Raw genomic sequence first — 15,726 nt, forward strand, 5'->3', positions numbered from 1 at the left:
ATAACATTCTATTTAAATCTTAGCTCATTTTTTCAAGAATTAATATTATTGGCAAATAAAAATCATACATATATGGTTTATAGACAATGCAGAATGATTTGTTCAAGCATACTTTGTTAGGAGAACGCTTATTTTCAGCTACGTAATTACAATCACTTTCCAGTATCACCTTCAACACAGCTAATTGAGACTTTGTAAGTTCACCCCAAATCTCTCCAGTCTGACTGCTACTCCACTGACCAGGGCTCACCATGGGTGTATTCTGTGTTCTTTAAGGCTCTATGTTAAAATGAGAACATGGTGTAATTTCTTCCTGAGCCTGGCTTACTAAATATAATAACCTCCTGATTTAAAAATGTTTTAAATTATATTTTGACTTATTTTCTGTAGGTGTGTGGGAAGGCATCCATGTGCCATGCTTGCATGTAGAGGTCAGAAGACAAGTGTGAACAGGTTCTCACCTTCCACCATGTGGGTCCCAGGATGGAGCTCACATCTTCAGACCTAAGCCACAGACCAGCACTTGTTTTCAGACTACAAAGCATCCCATTATGTTTATGTGCACCATGCATTTCATATTCACTAAGGTTCACCACTATTGTGATTACTGCTGCAGGGTACATGAGAACACGAGTATGGGTTTAGCACTGGCTTCATTCCCACAGGACTCACGCCCAGCGGGGGGGTGCTGAATCACTGTGTCATTCCACTTAAACATTTCTGAGCAAACTCTCATGTTTTGTTTCTAGGCAGTATTTTTTTAAATCCTAATTTTTTTCCCCTTTACTCTGAAGGCTGCAGGAGAAGGACTGCTTGAGCCAGAGAATTTAAGACAAAATAGTAATCCAGGTTCAGACACATAAAAACACAAATATAAGTGCTAAGTGAACAGGTGCTCAGAAGGTCTGTTCTATGCATCCAGTAGGCTTTTCAGTGAGCTAGAAGAGCAGTTAGCATTTCACAATACAGTGACAGCTATTCCTTCGCCATGTCTTATCTCATACACATCTGGTGTGTATTGAGAATCACTTAGCCAGGCGGTAGTGCTGCACCCGCCTTTAATTCTGGCACTCAGGAGGCAGAGGCAGGCGAATTTCTGAGTTTGAGGTCAGCCTGGTTTACGGAGCGAGTTCCAGGACAGGCAGAATTATACAGAAAAACCCTGTCTCGAAAAAACAAACAAAAAAAGGATCACAAACGAACAAAAAGAGAATTGCAAAAGCCCTTGAGGCCTCCTGAGTAAGGATGCAACCGATACAGTGCCGTGGAGAGGCAGTCACGAAGGTCACTCACTCTCTCCCAGCAGCCGCGTCCCTCTACTGACCATGGCTTAGTAAGTGGGAAATAAAAAGAAACAGAAGAAAACTCAAGCGTAGAAGCAACCCTATGCTGAGACTCAGATGACCCATTTTAACAATACTTTTGGTTACATGAAGGCTTTAACACAGTGGTATGCACTTAGTTATCTGGAAAGCAATGAGTACTTAAAATTTTACTAATGATTAATTATTTGTTATTTTTATTATTATTGTTGTTTATTTACCAGTCTGTAGTATATAGTGATTGACAACTGGAACAGTGAACCAAACACCCAAAGCAACTGCTTCCCTATTCTGTTACTGTATCGCCAATCAGAAATAATTAAAACTGGATACACTGTAAAGACAGTCCTTAAAAATAGTAAAGACAAGAACTGACTTTTATGTGTGAGACGTGCATGTGCACTCTTTGCAAGTGTGTGTGTGTGGAAGGCAGTGGCTAATGTGAAGCTGGATTCTTAGACTTTTCTCCACTTTTTGCTGAGTCAGGGTCCCTGCCTGTGCTCCAGGCTTTGCGGGAGTACCATCTGTCCAGTTTGCCTCCCAAGGCTGGACTATAGGTAGGCTGATGCACCACCTGGCTTCTAAGTGGGTTCTGCGGATCTGAGTTCTGATCTCCATGCTTGTCAGGTAAGAACTTTATCTGCAAAGCTACCTCCCCAGCCCAGAATAGACACTGAAAATCAAGAATGTTCCTCTAAAAATAAAATGTCCACCCTACTGCCCACCTCCTGCCCTCTGTTCGGATATAAGAAATAGCCCAGGCTGGCCTCAAACTCAAGATCTTCCTGAATCAGCCTCCCAATTACTGAGATTACATCGTGTGCACTCACACTAAATTTCTTTTTCCTTCAAACTCTGTTGTTACCTGTGGTAATCCACTTATTTGTGGGTGCACTTGCGGACATGTGGGTGTGCATGTGAAGACAGAGTCACATCTCCTTCTGCCATGGGGTTCCAGGGATGCAAACTTGGGGTGTTAGACTTGGTGGAAGTATGTTTACTCATTGAACTGTCTTGCTTTCTTTACTTTGTAATTTAGGGGTAAAAGTCAACTTTAAAAACATAACTACAACAGAAAACGCATGCATCACCTTTAAGAGTGCTAGTTTGCACTCCACGCTCATCTCAAGATAGCCTTTCTTCTCCATCTCCCACGCCCAGGCACTGTTAAACTCTTGGCATATCTGTAAGAGAAAATGAATAGCTTAATACATGAAAACAAATTTGGTTGCCATTTGTTATACTTTGATTTGGAATGCTCCCCAATAGCTCAGGTACTGAACGCTTATTAGTTGAGTAGGTGAGGGCTAGCTGTAGAAGCTGGTCACTCAAAGGCATACGGTCATCCCTGTTTCCCAGAGGATGAAAAAGACTGCTACACCACACGCACCAACATGATGCTGTGTCTCACTGCAGGCCCAGAGACAGTGGGGCCAAGAGATCGTGCACCAAAACTTCTGAAACTAAGAGCCAAAATAAATCTGTCCTTATTTAGGTTGGTTTTCCTAGCCATTTTGTCATAGGATCATCAAGTTGAATGGCAATAAATACTGGTTGTCTTCTATGATTATGTTGTATTCTTATTAATACACATATATAGAGGAAAGAGTTCAGAAATGACATGCCAATCCAATTCCAACCTATAATTCATAATGCTTAGAGTCACAGAAACATTTACTAATACTATGCCTATAATAACTAAGACAGAACCTGGTGCTGGAGAGATGGCTCAGTGCTTTTACTTCTCTTGCAGAGGCCCCCATTTCAGTTCCCAGCACCCACATGGTGGCTCACAAACATCTATAACTCTAGTCCCAAAGGATCTGATGCCCTCTTTCAATCTCAGAGGGCACCAGGCACACACACTGTACACATACATATATGCAGGCAAAACACTCATATGTATAAAAAATAAATAAATCTAAAAAGCAGCAACAATAACTTGAAAAAAATAATCTCTGCTGTATTCTACCGTATTCAACAACTTTAAGTGTATTTTACGGGTATTTTTCCACATGAGAGTAGTTATTTGATCATCTCTCTAAAGGCTGAATTTCTGTTAAGGCAAGAGTAGCAGTCTGTTTATCTCTAACACTAGAAGGAAGTTCACAACCACGTCAGACTCTATAACTACACTTAACAGAGCCTCTCTTCAAACCAGTGACCAGTGCAAACACCGCTGCTCCGCATTTGAAGGCTTCGGTGATAGACTTAACCTTGGGAGGATCAGGATTCTTTCCCTACATAATTCAGAGCCACGTAAGGGACAGAAGGGGTGACACGGACACATTCCACTCGACAGTCAATGCAGTCTGGGTGTGAGGTCACGTGTTGGGAGCAGTGAGACCCCAGATCCTGAATTTCTTGTAATCCCCTGATCTGAGTGCCTACAGCTGCTCTGAGCACGAGACCTTCAGGAGTTCCTCATGGCAGGAGAGTGGTTTCTGGTGGCTTTGGCTGGGGTGTGGCTATCTCTATATAATCTGCCCCTGAACACAATAAAGGGGGCATTCTTGGGGAATTCAAGAATGACCCGTGTGGCTGTCTCTCTGTCTGTGTGTGTCTGTATTTTAACCTCCAGCCCCTTGCCCGAAGCTTGTGAACTGGGTGCCAGCACACAGAGCACAGAGGGGGGGCGCGGTGCGGGACAGTCACGCATGTGATCTGCACAGGGGTTCAGGAGAGCCTTCACGACACAGAGACACCTGGTCTCACACAACACAGCTAGTGAAGTGCAATCATCACAGGAGAATTCTTGGTTTAGACTCATTCCTTAGAAGCTAGGAGAGATTCCTCTGAAGAATTCCAAGAGTGTGACTTCTCTGACCAAGTGGTTTTTATCCGGTCATTTGTTTTCAGCAATAAGAGGAGACTAAGAATAATAATGATCATAATCCTTTTTGTTTGGTTTGTTTGGTTTTTCGAGACAGGGTTTTTCTGCGTAGCCTTGGCTGTCCTGGAACTCACTCTGTAGACCAGGCTAGCCTTGAACTCAGACAATGCCTGCCTCTGCCTCCCAAGTGCTCAACACCACACACAGCAATAGTATTGATCTTAGGGACTGTTAAGTGGACATAAAACAATTACGCAATTTATCGTTTTTACTGTTGTTTTATTTTTTGCAAATTAGGAAACAAATAGTAAAAACAAAGCTCTGAGCAATAGAACTAATAAGATGAGAAATTATTCTGGAGCCAGGGCATTGGCTAAAACAGAGAGAAACACACAAGCAGACAACAGAAACAGCTTTAGGAGCCCTCTTAATCCAGGAATAAGCTTAGGATGGACATCCTAGAAGGGTTACCTCTCCCAGCCTTCCCTAGTGCCATCTTTTACCAACTGGAAAAAACAAACAAACAAACAAACAAAACAGCAACAACAACAAACCAGGAGGTCAATGCAGGAAAACACTGTGATAAGAACTATATAGAAAATGGCGAAAGCTTCACAAAAAGGATAAATTCCCCACTTCCTGATATGCCACAACTCTGACAGCGCTGTTCTGTGTATATATAGATGTGTCTATATTAATGTATCAAAGTAAACAAAAGCCTGACAGATGCTGTTAAAGGAAACGCACAGGCGACACAGGGCCTGGACAGGTGTCACTCCAGCTCCCAGTACTAACAGTGCTGATGTTTACGGCAGCACTAGACGGGTGGCTAGCTTCTCAAACACTAACAATGAGTTACCTAGTACACGACTTAGTAACTCTAAGAATTTAAATAGAAAAAGTAAAACATGGAAGAAAGAGCACTGTTGTTCCCAAGAGTTAATAGGTAGAAACAACCCAAATATCAACAGATGAACCGAAAACAAAAGACTGGTCCACACAATGGAAATTTACAGAGCCATGACAAGGATGGAGCATAGCCGGGGATGTGACTCAGCTGTGCAGAGTGGGAAGGCTTAGACCTATCCCCACTGCCCACCCCACAAAGAAAAAGAAAGGAGAAAAAAAAAAGCAAAACAGCAACAACAAAAATAAAGAAATGATATACATATGGCTGCCAGGATGAATCTGGAAAAAAGGCTAATGCAAGAAACTACACCAAAGGATACCTACAAGAAGATTCTATAGATTCCCATGTATACAGAATGTCTAAAGCACTGAAACTCAAATTCAGAGACAGAAAACAGGTTAGCAGTTGGTAGGTGTGATGATCAAGGCTGTCAGCTTGACAGACTTTCCATCATCAGGACATGCATGTTATCCCGGTTATAAACAGGCGGGAGGACAACCCACTGCAGATGGTACCATTCCCTAGCAGGGATCCCAGCCCAGATAAATGCAGAAGGAGAACTGAGCCTAGGATGCCATCTCTGACTGGATACCATGGGAAGAGCGGATTCCAGCTCCTGCTGCCTGACTTCAGCAGTAGGACAAACTCCTTCTCTCTAAGCTGCTTGTCAGAAACTGCACAGCAGGAGAAAACCAACTCAGATACCAGGGGAGACGGGAACTAGACAATTGGAGCAGGGCCTAGTAGTAAAATGTCTTAAAATTAAGAAAGGTTGCGAACTCCTTGTAAATACATACACAACAGCAAAAACACTGTCTAATTTATTTTAAATTTTTTTTTTTTTTTTTTTTTTTTTTTTTTTTTTTAGTTTTCGAGACAGGGGTTCTCTGTAGCTTTGGAGCAGGGCCTAAAGGCACGGCTTTCACTTTCCAGTAGTAAAATGTTTTAAAATTAAGATAAGTTGCGAACTCCTTGTAAATACATACACAACACAAAAACACTGTCTAATTTATTTTAATTTTTTTTTTTTTTTTTTTTTTTTTTTTTTTTAGTTTTTGAGACAGGGGTTCTCTGTAGCTTTAGAGCCTGTCCTGGAACTAGCTCTTGTAGACAAGGCTGGCCTCAAACTCACAGAGATCCGCCTGCCTCTGCCTCCCGAGTGCTGGAATTAAAGGCGTGCGCCACCACCGCCCGGCTTATTTTAAAATGTTTTAATCTTGTTATTTTGAGAAAGTCTCATGTAGCACACAATGGCCTCAAATTTACTATGAAGCTGAGGCTGACTCTGAACTCCTGACCTTCTGCCTCTTCGCTGAAGTCCTAAGATTACAGACATGTGCCACCACACCTGGAAAAAGCAGCAACTTTATAAATGTAAAAAAAAAAAAAAATCTAAAATGTTCGACTGGGTTGGGAAAGAAATGAGGCAAAGAAGCTGTATTTTGCCTAATAATTTAGGAATATCAGCATTACTCTTATTAACTGTTAAACATGTATTTCATGTACCAAGAGATCTAGTTTTGTATTTTTACAGGTTTTTAAATTTTTCCTTACCAAAACTAAGCCATGACCTTCTCTACACTGTTGGCACCGTAAATGTCCAGGAGGGCTGCAGTGGCTCAGCTCACGTTAGTGCAGGGCAGGAAAGGTGAACTAAGAGGTGATCTCTGGGGACTGCGTGTGGAGCTCGGCTGACAGTGCCTGCACGAAAGTTCGACCTCCAGCACTGCTAAGCCAGATGGCAGCGCACACCTGCAATCCTAGCACTGGCAGGCTGGGGCAAGGGTCGGAGCTCAACAGCATCCTACAGGGCCAGTCTGAGGCCAACCTGAAATACATAGATCTTGTCCTAAGCCAAGTCAAACCAACCGATGACAAAAAAGAAATGGTCTCTGTACCAAGAAATCCAACTGATCAGTCAACCAACCAACAACCAACCAACCGACCGACAGTCTACAAAAATAAGAACACAGAAATAACAATACAGCCAATGGAGGAAGAGAAACCTAAAAAAAGGTTTATTCAAGTAGTGACATTTGTGAACAGAAGGAGTAGTGACATTTTACCCATCAAGGAGCTGGAGCATAGAAAACTGCTTTTATTATTTGTGTGTGTGTGTGTGTGTGTGTGAGAGAGAGAGAGAGAGAGAGAGAGAGAGAATATCAAAGTGAACGGAGGCACTGACCTATATGGACGCCCACACAGAAATGGCTTACACACACATGCACACGTGTACCCTAAGAATAAAACTACAAAAAAACCCACATTTTTTCACTGGTCCTTTATATTCTTCTCTTACACCCCATTTCACTAATTTTTGCCCTGATTTTGATCACTTTTGTCTGTCTACTGATGGAGGGTTGGACTTCCATAGAGGTTTAAAAGCACACAGCTTGATTCAAAGCTTGCCTCTCCCCACAGCAGGGAGACTTTGTGGACTCAACCACCTGTTCGACTTGTACTTGCAGATTCTTCTTCTGTAAATGGAGGTTTGGGGCAAATAAAAGATAAGGAATGTGCCAATCACATACTCGCTGTGCCATGCCTCCATTACATATATGCAAACCTGAAAAGAATTCTAGAAAGCCATAAGAAGAATCAATTAGAACACAAGCCGGAGTTAAAAGAGGTGGTTAAAAAAATATGCCAATAATCTTTAAAATGTAGGTAAATATTGTTTTCCAATACTAGCTTCAGTCATGAGGATGGAACATGTTTAAGATGTAAATACAGTTATTAATTATTGATTCATTTTAATTTCCCAATTTTATTTTCTGGGGATTAACCACACATTTAGCTAAACCACTTCTAATGTTATGTTCTACGTCCAGGATGATAGTGAATTTGGAATGTTATTAGCATATATTAATATGATAATAGATTTCATTATGCTTTTATATATTTACATGATGCATTTCATAATGCTTACCATTTGTTTTATTCTATCTTATTCCTACAAATGAGTGTGTTGTCTGCAGGAATACACACCGCCATGTGCCTGCAGTGCACGTAAAGACCAAACACAGCTCCAGACGCTCCAGACTGGAGCTGCAAGTCGTGAGCAATCATGTGGGCGCTGGGAACCAACCCTGGGTCCTCCCATCTCCCCAAACCCCCAAACTAAATATATAACCTACTGCTTTAGGGGCTGTGTTCCACTGTCTTTACTGTAGGGTAGGTGATGCATTGTGGCCACATCGACCTCTCTGTAACCGTCTGCCATTCTCCTCCCATCCATGTCAGTCCCCTCTCTCCCAGCTAGTCCTGTGTCTGAGAGTGATTGTTTTTTACAGATGATGTGTTTCCATTTAATGATTTGCGTGTCTGTGTGTGCATGAGTGTGTACTTGCACCCATGCATGCATGCACCACAGTATGCATCCTGAGACCAGAGGACAACTTTCAGAAGCTAGTTCTCTGTGTCAAGTGGTCGGTCACAGCCTTGGTGATGAGATTCTGTCCCTTCTGAGCTCTTTCCAGCACCAAAAGTGAATATTTTGAAGCTAAGAGTCTTGCTAAATCTAGAGAAACCTGTTATATTAGATTTTATTTATTGTGGATGCTTATATACATATATTAAGTTTATTTTATATAACATGTTTTAAGATAAAATTTACCCTTTTAAACCTTTTCAACTATATATTCCACATTAATAAAATTTATTAATTTTACTCAGGATTTGAGCAGCCACTATTACTTTTTATTTTTAAACATTTCTTAGGGTAGAGAAATAGTGCAAGCTTTGAAAGCTTGAAGCTATGTGTCCGGACCTCAGCACCCATGTAAAAAAAAAAAGCCAGGGCGCTCATAATCCCAGTGTTGGAGAGGCAGCCTGGCGGATTCCCAAGTTCACTGGTGACACGGCCTAGCTGAGTGACTCTAGGTTCAGTAACAGACTACTTTAAAAAATAATGTGGAGAATGCAACTGAGGAACACATCTAACATGAACCTTGACCTCCACGTGAACGTACACTCATCAGGCATGAATTCCCAAGTGTGCGGGCACACCCACACACCATTTCACAACTCAAATAACTGCCTTAACCATGAAATCCTTTCACCTCACACGGCCTTGGGCAAGCTTATAATCCACTTTCAGACTACATAAATGTTCCTACTCTAGAATGTCCATGTGATGAGATCACAGAATACTTGTCCCTGCTCCTCTTTCTCAGGTTTTCCTTTAGAATGCATCTCTAATGAATATCTTGTTTCCACCCGTAGACTCTAGTCAATAACACAGCAATAACCATCAGCATAAAAGTATCTGAGTCCCTGTACAAGTGAGGCTTCTAAGCCATACAGCAAACCGACTTTTAGATGTCCGAGGACACAAAAGATTCTCCTGAAGAAGGTGGAAGGGACTGAGTTGCCGCCTAACATTGTCATAGCCCTGCCTTAGAAATAGATACCTTAAGGTATAGAAGGTATTTTACTGCTGGCTTAAGACTGTTTTTTTGCCAGGTATGGTGGTAACAACTTTAATCCCAGCCCTTGGGAGTATGCTAGATGGCCAAGGCTAGTCTTGGCTATGCAGCAAGTCTGAGACCAGCCTTGCCTACACAAAACCTGTCTCAAAACAAAGTCCTGACTAATGAAATTGAGCATCTTTCCAGAAAATGTACTTCCTGAACATCTTCTGCTGAAATGTCTCTTTGCAACTTTATCTATTTAATTTGGAGGGGGTGAGAGGGGAGACACTCCCATAAAGACAAAGCTGGCCGCACACACTTCTGTGACAAGGATAACCCTGAACTTCTGACTGCCCTGCCTCTGTGCGCCACCACATCTGGTTCACCCCAGGCTCCAACCCCGAGCCTCACACATTGCTAAGCATCACTCTAGCAACTGGGCTGCACCCTAAGTACGTGGGAGCAGATGGGAACCGTCGGTCTATCTCTGAAAGGGCGTCTTTTCTCTGCTGAATTTTAGGAGTCATGCGCCCCGCCCCCACCTTTGGAACTTTTCAAAGATTTATTTTACGTGATGACTGCTACTATATGCATGTATATACATCACATACATACCTAGTGTCCGTGAAGGTCGGAAGAGCATGTCAAATCCCCTGGAACTGGAATTGTAGGTGGCTATAAGCCACCATTCGGTATGTACTTGGAATCAAGTCTAGTTCTCCGCAAGAGCAACAAGTGCTTTTAATTGCTAAGCTACCTCCCCAGTTTGTTTTATCTCCCCCATTTCCCTATGTGTGTGTATATTTTATTACACAAATGTTTTTATGCATGTTTGCATGTATATGAATATACATGTGGGTGGGACACATACATGTGTGCTGAGCGTATGTCAAAGCCAGACTGAGGTTCTTGCTAGGAATCCTTCACTAAGGCAGGGTCTCTCCATCGAGCCCAGAGCCTGCTGACAAGGCTAGCTCACTAGCTGCTGGACCTGGGGACTGTCTCCACCTACCAAGGCTGGAATTATAGGCAGGTTGCCATAAGCACCTGACATTTCTATGGATTCTGGGGGCCCAAATTCAGGTCTTCAAACTTTCTGGGTAAGTGCTTACTCACCCACCCATCTCCTCAGCCCTTAGGAGGTCTTTTTTTTTTTTTTTAAATGTGGTGTTTTGCCTGCATATGTCTATATGAGAGTGTCAATTCTCTTGGAACTAGTGTTACAGACAACTGTGAGCTGCCTTGTGTACTAGAAATGGAACTCAGGTCCTCTGGAAGAGCAGCCAGTGCTTTTAATCACTGAGCCATCTCTCCAGCACTTTCTCTCTGTTACAGTCCTAGCTGTCCTAGAACTAGCTCTTGTAGACCAGGCTGGCCTCAAATTCACAGAGATCAGCCTCCCTCTGCCTCCCGAGAGCTGGAATTAAAGGCATGTGACACCAGCGCCCAGAATAGGAGCTCTTAATATATTCCCGAATAAACATCCCAGATTTGCAAGGCACATAATTTGCAGCATGAAGAACCTCACTCTACAGGCCTTTCTCACCTTCTTTATAAAGTTCTGACGCACAAATGTTTTAAATCTAGTCTAGTTATTTTTCCTTTTGTTGCCTATACTTTTAGTATCACACCTGAGATCACAAAGATTTCCCCTAAGAGTTTTATAGATTTAGGCCTTACATTATTGAACCACTCTGAGGTATGAAGTAGGATACATGTTCTATTTTGCAAATTGTAGTTTAAAAAGTACTATTTAACATAATAGATACAGTCAAAAGATATAAAACCACTACAGTAAATGAATGATCACTATACATACTGTGTTCTGCCATTCTCAGCTCAGCAGGAATCAAGCACTAAGAATGCTACTATGAATCCATCACTAAACCACCTTAGCTCACACAGCATCACATAGAAAACTACGGGAAGCACAACGGAGCATTACTATATCCACAAGCATAAATAATTTGGGCAAAATTCAAGTAAATTTGTGAAGAAATGAATGCCACAAAAGGGGAAAATTTTATTTAAAATTATGGTGCTGTTTCTTTTACGAGTTGTTGCTAATATTCATACAGACTTGCTGGGCTCCAACAATCTGACTACAGTATGCTGAGGGCATTCATACAGCTTCATTTAACAAGAATTAAATTTTACTTAGTGAGCAATTAACTTCTACACTTGGGAATTAAGAGAGCCAGCTGCTTTCTCATTATAAATCTGGTACTCTTGCCGATATTCATATGTGTAACACATAAACTATTTCCTACAAGCCCATGTGTTTGAACACTTGGTTCCCACCTAGTGTACTGTGTAGTTATGAAACCTTTGGACATTTTCTGGTTTTTTGGTCCAGCTAGAAGACTAGCTGCAAACAAGGACTGAGCCACTTCTGCTACCACGCCTTCCTTAAAATGATGAACTTGAAACCCCTGAAAGTATAAGCCAAAACTTCCCTTAACTTCTCCTGGGTACAATCTCACAGTGATAAGAAAAGTAACTGCCACGATTATATTAACACAGAGCATGTGAGAAGGCTTTGCTCCATGTGAGGACAGAGCACCCATGCTGTAGAACAGACGCAATGAGCGCTCCTGGCTTTGCCATCCTCTGTGTTCCTCAGAGCACCACAGAAGTTATGTATATGACTCTGTCTCTCTGTCTGTCTCTCTGTCTCTCTCTCTCTCTCTCTCTCTCTCTCTCTCTCTCTCTGTTCTACACACACACACACGTGTATATGACCTGGAAGGTGGCATGCACTGAATGACACTCACTGCATGTACACCAGCACAGCACCAAGAGAAAGTTATCAAACACCAGCAGCCATTATTACATTATGGAAAAAACAGAATTCTAAAAAATTTTGGTGGTGTTAAAAAAAAATATTCCTGAAAAGAAGCTGTGTCTGGCTGTGAACAAAACTCCTGGGCGAAATCGGTGTCTGCAGAGACTGATGGACCAGCTGGGACTTTAGTGCTGCGGGGAGGTCAGAATTTGGTAGGTTCAGAGGCTAACTGCTTTATCCTGGGCTAGTTTTAGCTCTCTAGAGCAGTCACGCCTTGCCCGCTTCTGTATCTGAACTAACCCTTGTGATAATTAATAAAAAATACTCCTAGCTACTAACCTATCAGTACACCAACTTCTACCAATCCAAGAGGTAAAAATGGCATTAGATAGCATCTTAGGCCCGTAGAATAGCTCCTCCTGCCTCTCTGTCCTCACCTCTGCTGTGTACCCACCAACATAGTTTAAAGTTGCCTCAATTTATGTCTTTTTGGTTCTATGAAACCATAAAACCCCTGTGAAACTGCTTCCACATTGGAACATGCAATCTGGGGAACCTAAACCTGTCTTCCTGAGCCACCATCACTCAGAGTGGCTCCAGAATAAACTGTCGCTTACTCTTTTGTGTAGGAGGAATGTAAAATGCTCTAGTCACTATGGAAAGCCATTTGGTAGTTCCTCAAAAAGGTAAACACGGACATCACTATATGACCCCTTCACTCCTAGGTATGAAACACACAAATGAAAATATATTTCCTATGAAATCGTGTGTACAAATTTTCATAGCAACGTTATCCCTCCAAAATGAGAGGAAACTTAAATGTTCAGAAACTGGTAGAGAAAGAAAGGTGGTAGCAAGCAAACACTGGATGGTATGCAGTAAACACTAATATACACCACAGTGTGCACAGACTTAAGACTTCAGACCAACTCAAGCCAGACAGACACCGAGGCCAGGAGTTAGGGTTCCCTTTGTAAGAAATGTTCAGAACTGGAAAACTCGTGGAGACGGAAGGCGGAGCTGTGCTGACTAAAGGCTGGGAGCTAAGAGGGTGGGGTGTGCAGTGCAGGGCTAGGACCACGGATGACAAACACTACGTCTCTCTCTCCAGGGCCAGAAATCTCGCAGAATTCAAGTGCGGCAGTGGTTTGATGATCGTGGCGTTTACAAAAGGACAGTGAAGCACACACTGTAAATGGTGGAGTGTATCTTGTTATGTGAAGTGTATCTCAGTTTAACACTCCACAGAGAGTGTAAGATACAAACAAAAACTAAGAGCAACAATCTTGTTTCACTCTGGAGAACACAGCTGTAAACATCTACTTTTCATCAAATATGACCAAATTATCAAACAATGAAAGATGCCTCTTATTAATTCATGATGGATGACAGCTTCCAGAGAATAAAAGCAACAGGCGGGGGTGCGATGGGTGTGACTCCGTGATTGTACAGTTATCAGGCGCAAACCAGGCTGGTGCCCAGCGCAGGGGAGGGGAGGGCAGCAGGAAGTAATCACGGAAAGAAGAGAGGGCAGTTGAACAGTGACATGTTCTGAGATTATTTAGATCAAGACCATATTTTTAACCAAATTTATTTACAAAAATTGTCACTTTTATCTTCCATTTATTCTTTTGTTGTTGTTGTTGCTTTTTGAGACAAAGTCTCACTAAACAGCCCAGGCTTGCCTTCAACTCATAACCCTCATGCCTTGAACTCAACCTCCCCACTGCTAGGGTTTCAAGCATGCACCATCCGTGGCCCCTGCGTTTATTCTGAGGGATAAACAAGGGGTTACTTCTTGTGGAAGAGCAGAAATCTATTACATGTTTACTGATTTATTCTGTGTCAGGACAGCTATGCCCAGAACATGTGTAGAGGTGGGTGTTGACCACCAGGCTTGCTGCCAAGTGCCTTAATCCAAATTAAATTATTTTCTCATTATCCTTTTGCATAAAAGCCTATAAAATAATTGACTTATTACCATCCTCATGGACTCCGAAGACAGCACAGGCCACAGACATCACATGACTTCAGGTGTGAGCACAGATCATGGACATCAACATTGTTAAGACACTGAAGGCTTCCGTGATAAAATCTCCCCCAACCCCACCCACTACAGAGAGAGAGACAGACACACAGACAACTGTACCTCCAGTCCCAAGGGATTCAATGCCCTCTTCTAGCCTCCTTGGGAATCAGATATGACACACAGCCATACAACCAGGCAAAATACCCATACACATCAAGAAAATAATAGCAATAATTCTCAAAAGAAAAATGAAAAGAAAAAGAAAAAAGAAGATAGTCTCTTATTTAGGTACATATGTACATACAAACATATGTATGTTTTTCAAGGTAAGGTTTCTCTTTGTACTGTGCTGAAACGTACTCTGTAGACCAACCAGGTTGGCCTCGAACTCAAAGATCTGCCTGGCTCTGCCTGTCCCAAGTGCTGAAATTAAAGGTGTGTACCACTGCCCCCTAGCCAGGATAGCTCCTTTAGTTTTGGTTGTGAGTCCAGGCTTTAACAGCTAAGCCATCTCTCCAGCTGGGATAGCTTCATTTACAATCCCTTTCCCTGCTACTTTGAAGGCCTTGCCCTGAAAGGAGCAGGGCCACAGGAAAGTACAGGCACAGATACTACCAGTGGCATCTATCATCTCTCATCAAGGCTGTCTGAAATCACTGTGGTGGCTGAAATCATTAACAACCAAGGGCAACGGGAAGAGTTCCCTGGATGAATAAGAGAGAGCCTGGTGACAGAGAAATTTCTCTGTGGCTTGCCAAGTGAAAAGAATGTGAAGACCTCAGCCAAGCAGGAAGTCAACATGTCCTAGCAGATCAGCTAGTTTAAATTCTCCCTCACCATGTTTGTGAGGGTCTATCTTAAAAGTAAAACATAAATAGATTAAATTCATGGGTTTTCTTCTTTTTTGTGTAATTCTGGACAATGTATGTCAGACAGTGCAAGACATGAAACAAAAGCTGGACACCTCTCCAGCTACCAGGGATCAGGATCTTGTTGGTTCTACTTTGCACAAAGGAAAGGCAAGGGGGAGGGGGAGGAAAAGGCAAGGGGAAAACATTCCCACAGGGCTTCTTCACTGTGGGTTTCTCACCATATGACATGATTGCTGAGCCTCTCCACTGCATTCTCTCTTGGTACCTTACACAGGTAAGGCTGTGCTACCGGCAGTTCCTAACAGGCGCCTGCTCACTCTATACAATTGTCTTACAGTTGTTTAAAGACACACTAAGAAGACATAACAAACAGCAACAGTAGTGTGGTTGGCTGAGTCTAGGCTGAGGAGGCAAGGAAATGCCAGATGCTTAGTCTGTAAACAAAATTCTGATTTCATGATATCCCGTTACTTCAAAGAAAGAGACAGCTCTCAGCAATACATACGCACAGCACTACTACAAGAAAAACAGTACAGAGCAAAGAAAGGTCAGGTATGACCACA

At 42.3% G+C, this 15,726-nt stretch overlaps 1 protein-coding gene across 1 annotated transcript in view; it reads right to left on the reverse strand.

The window, feature by feature from the left end:
• LOC121438835 (remodeling and spacing factor 1-like) overlaps window positions 1-15,726 on the reverse strand; it is a 102,274-nt gene that overhangs the window by 43,782 nt on the left and 42,766 nt on the right. Inside the window, exon 3 of the mRNA XM_041639343.1 lies at window positions 2,414-2,506. Within this exon, the coding sequence (XP_041495277.1) occupies window positions 2,414-2,506 (93 nt within the window). The remainder of the gene's footprint in view (window positions 1-2,413; window positions 2,507-15,726) is intronic.

This window comes from Microtus oregoni, unplaced genomic scaffold, assembly GCF_018167655.1.
Source record: "Microtus oregoni isolate MIOR12 unplaced genomic scaffold, Mior012 000000F_ref0000247, whole genome shotgun sequence".
Lineage (NCBI taxonomy): Eukaryota > Metazoa > Chordata > Mammalia > Rodentia > Cricetidae > Microtus > Microtus oregoni.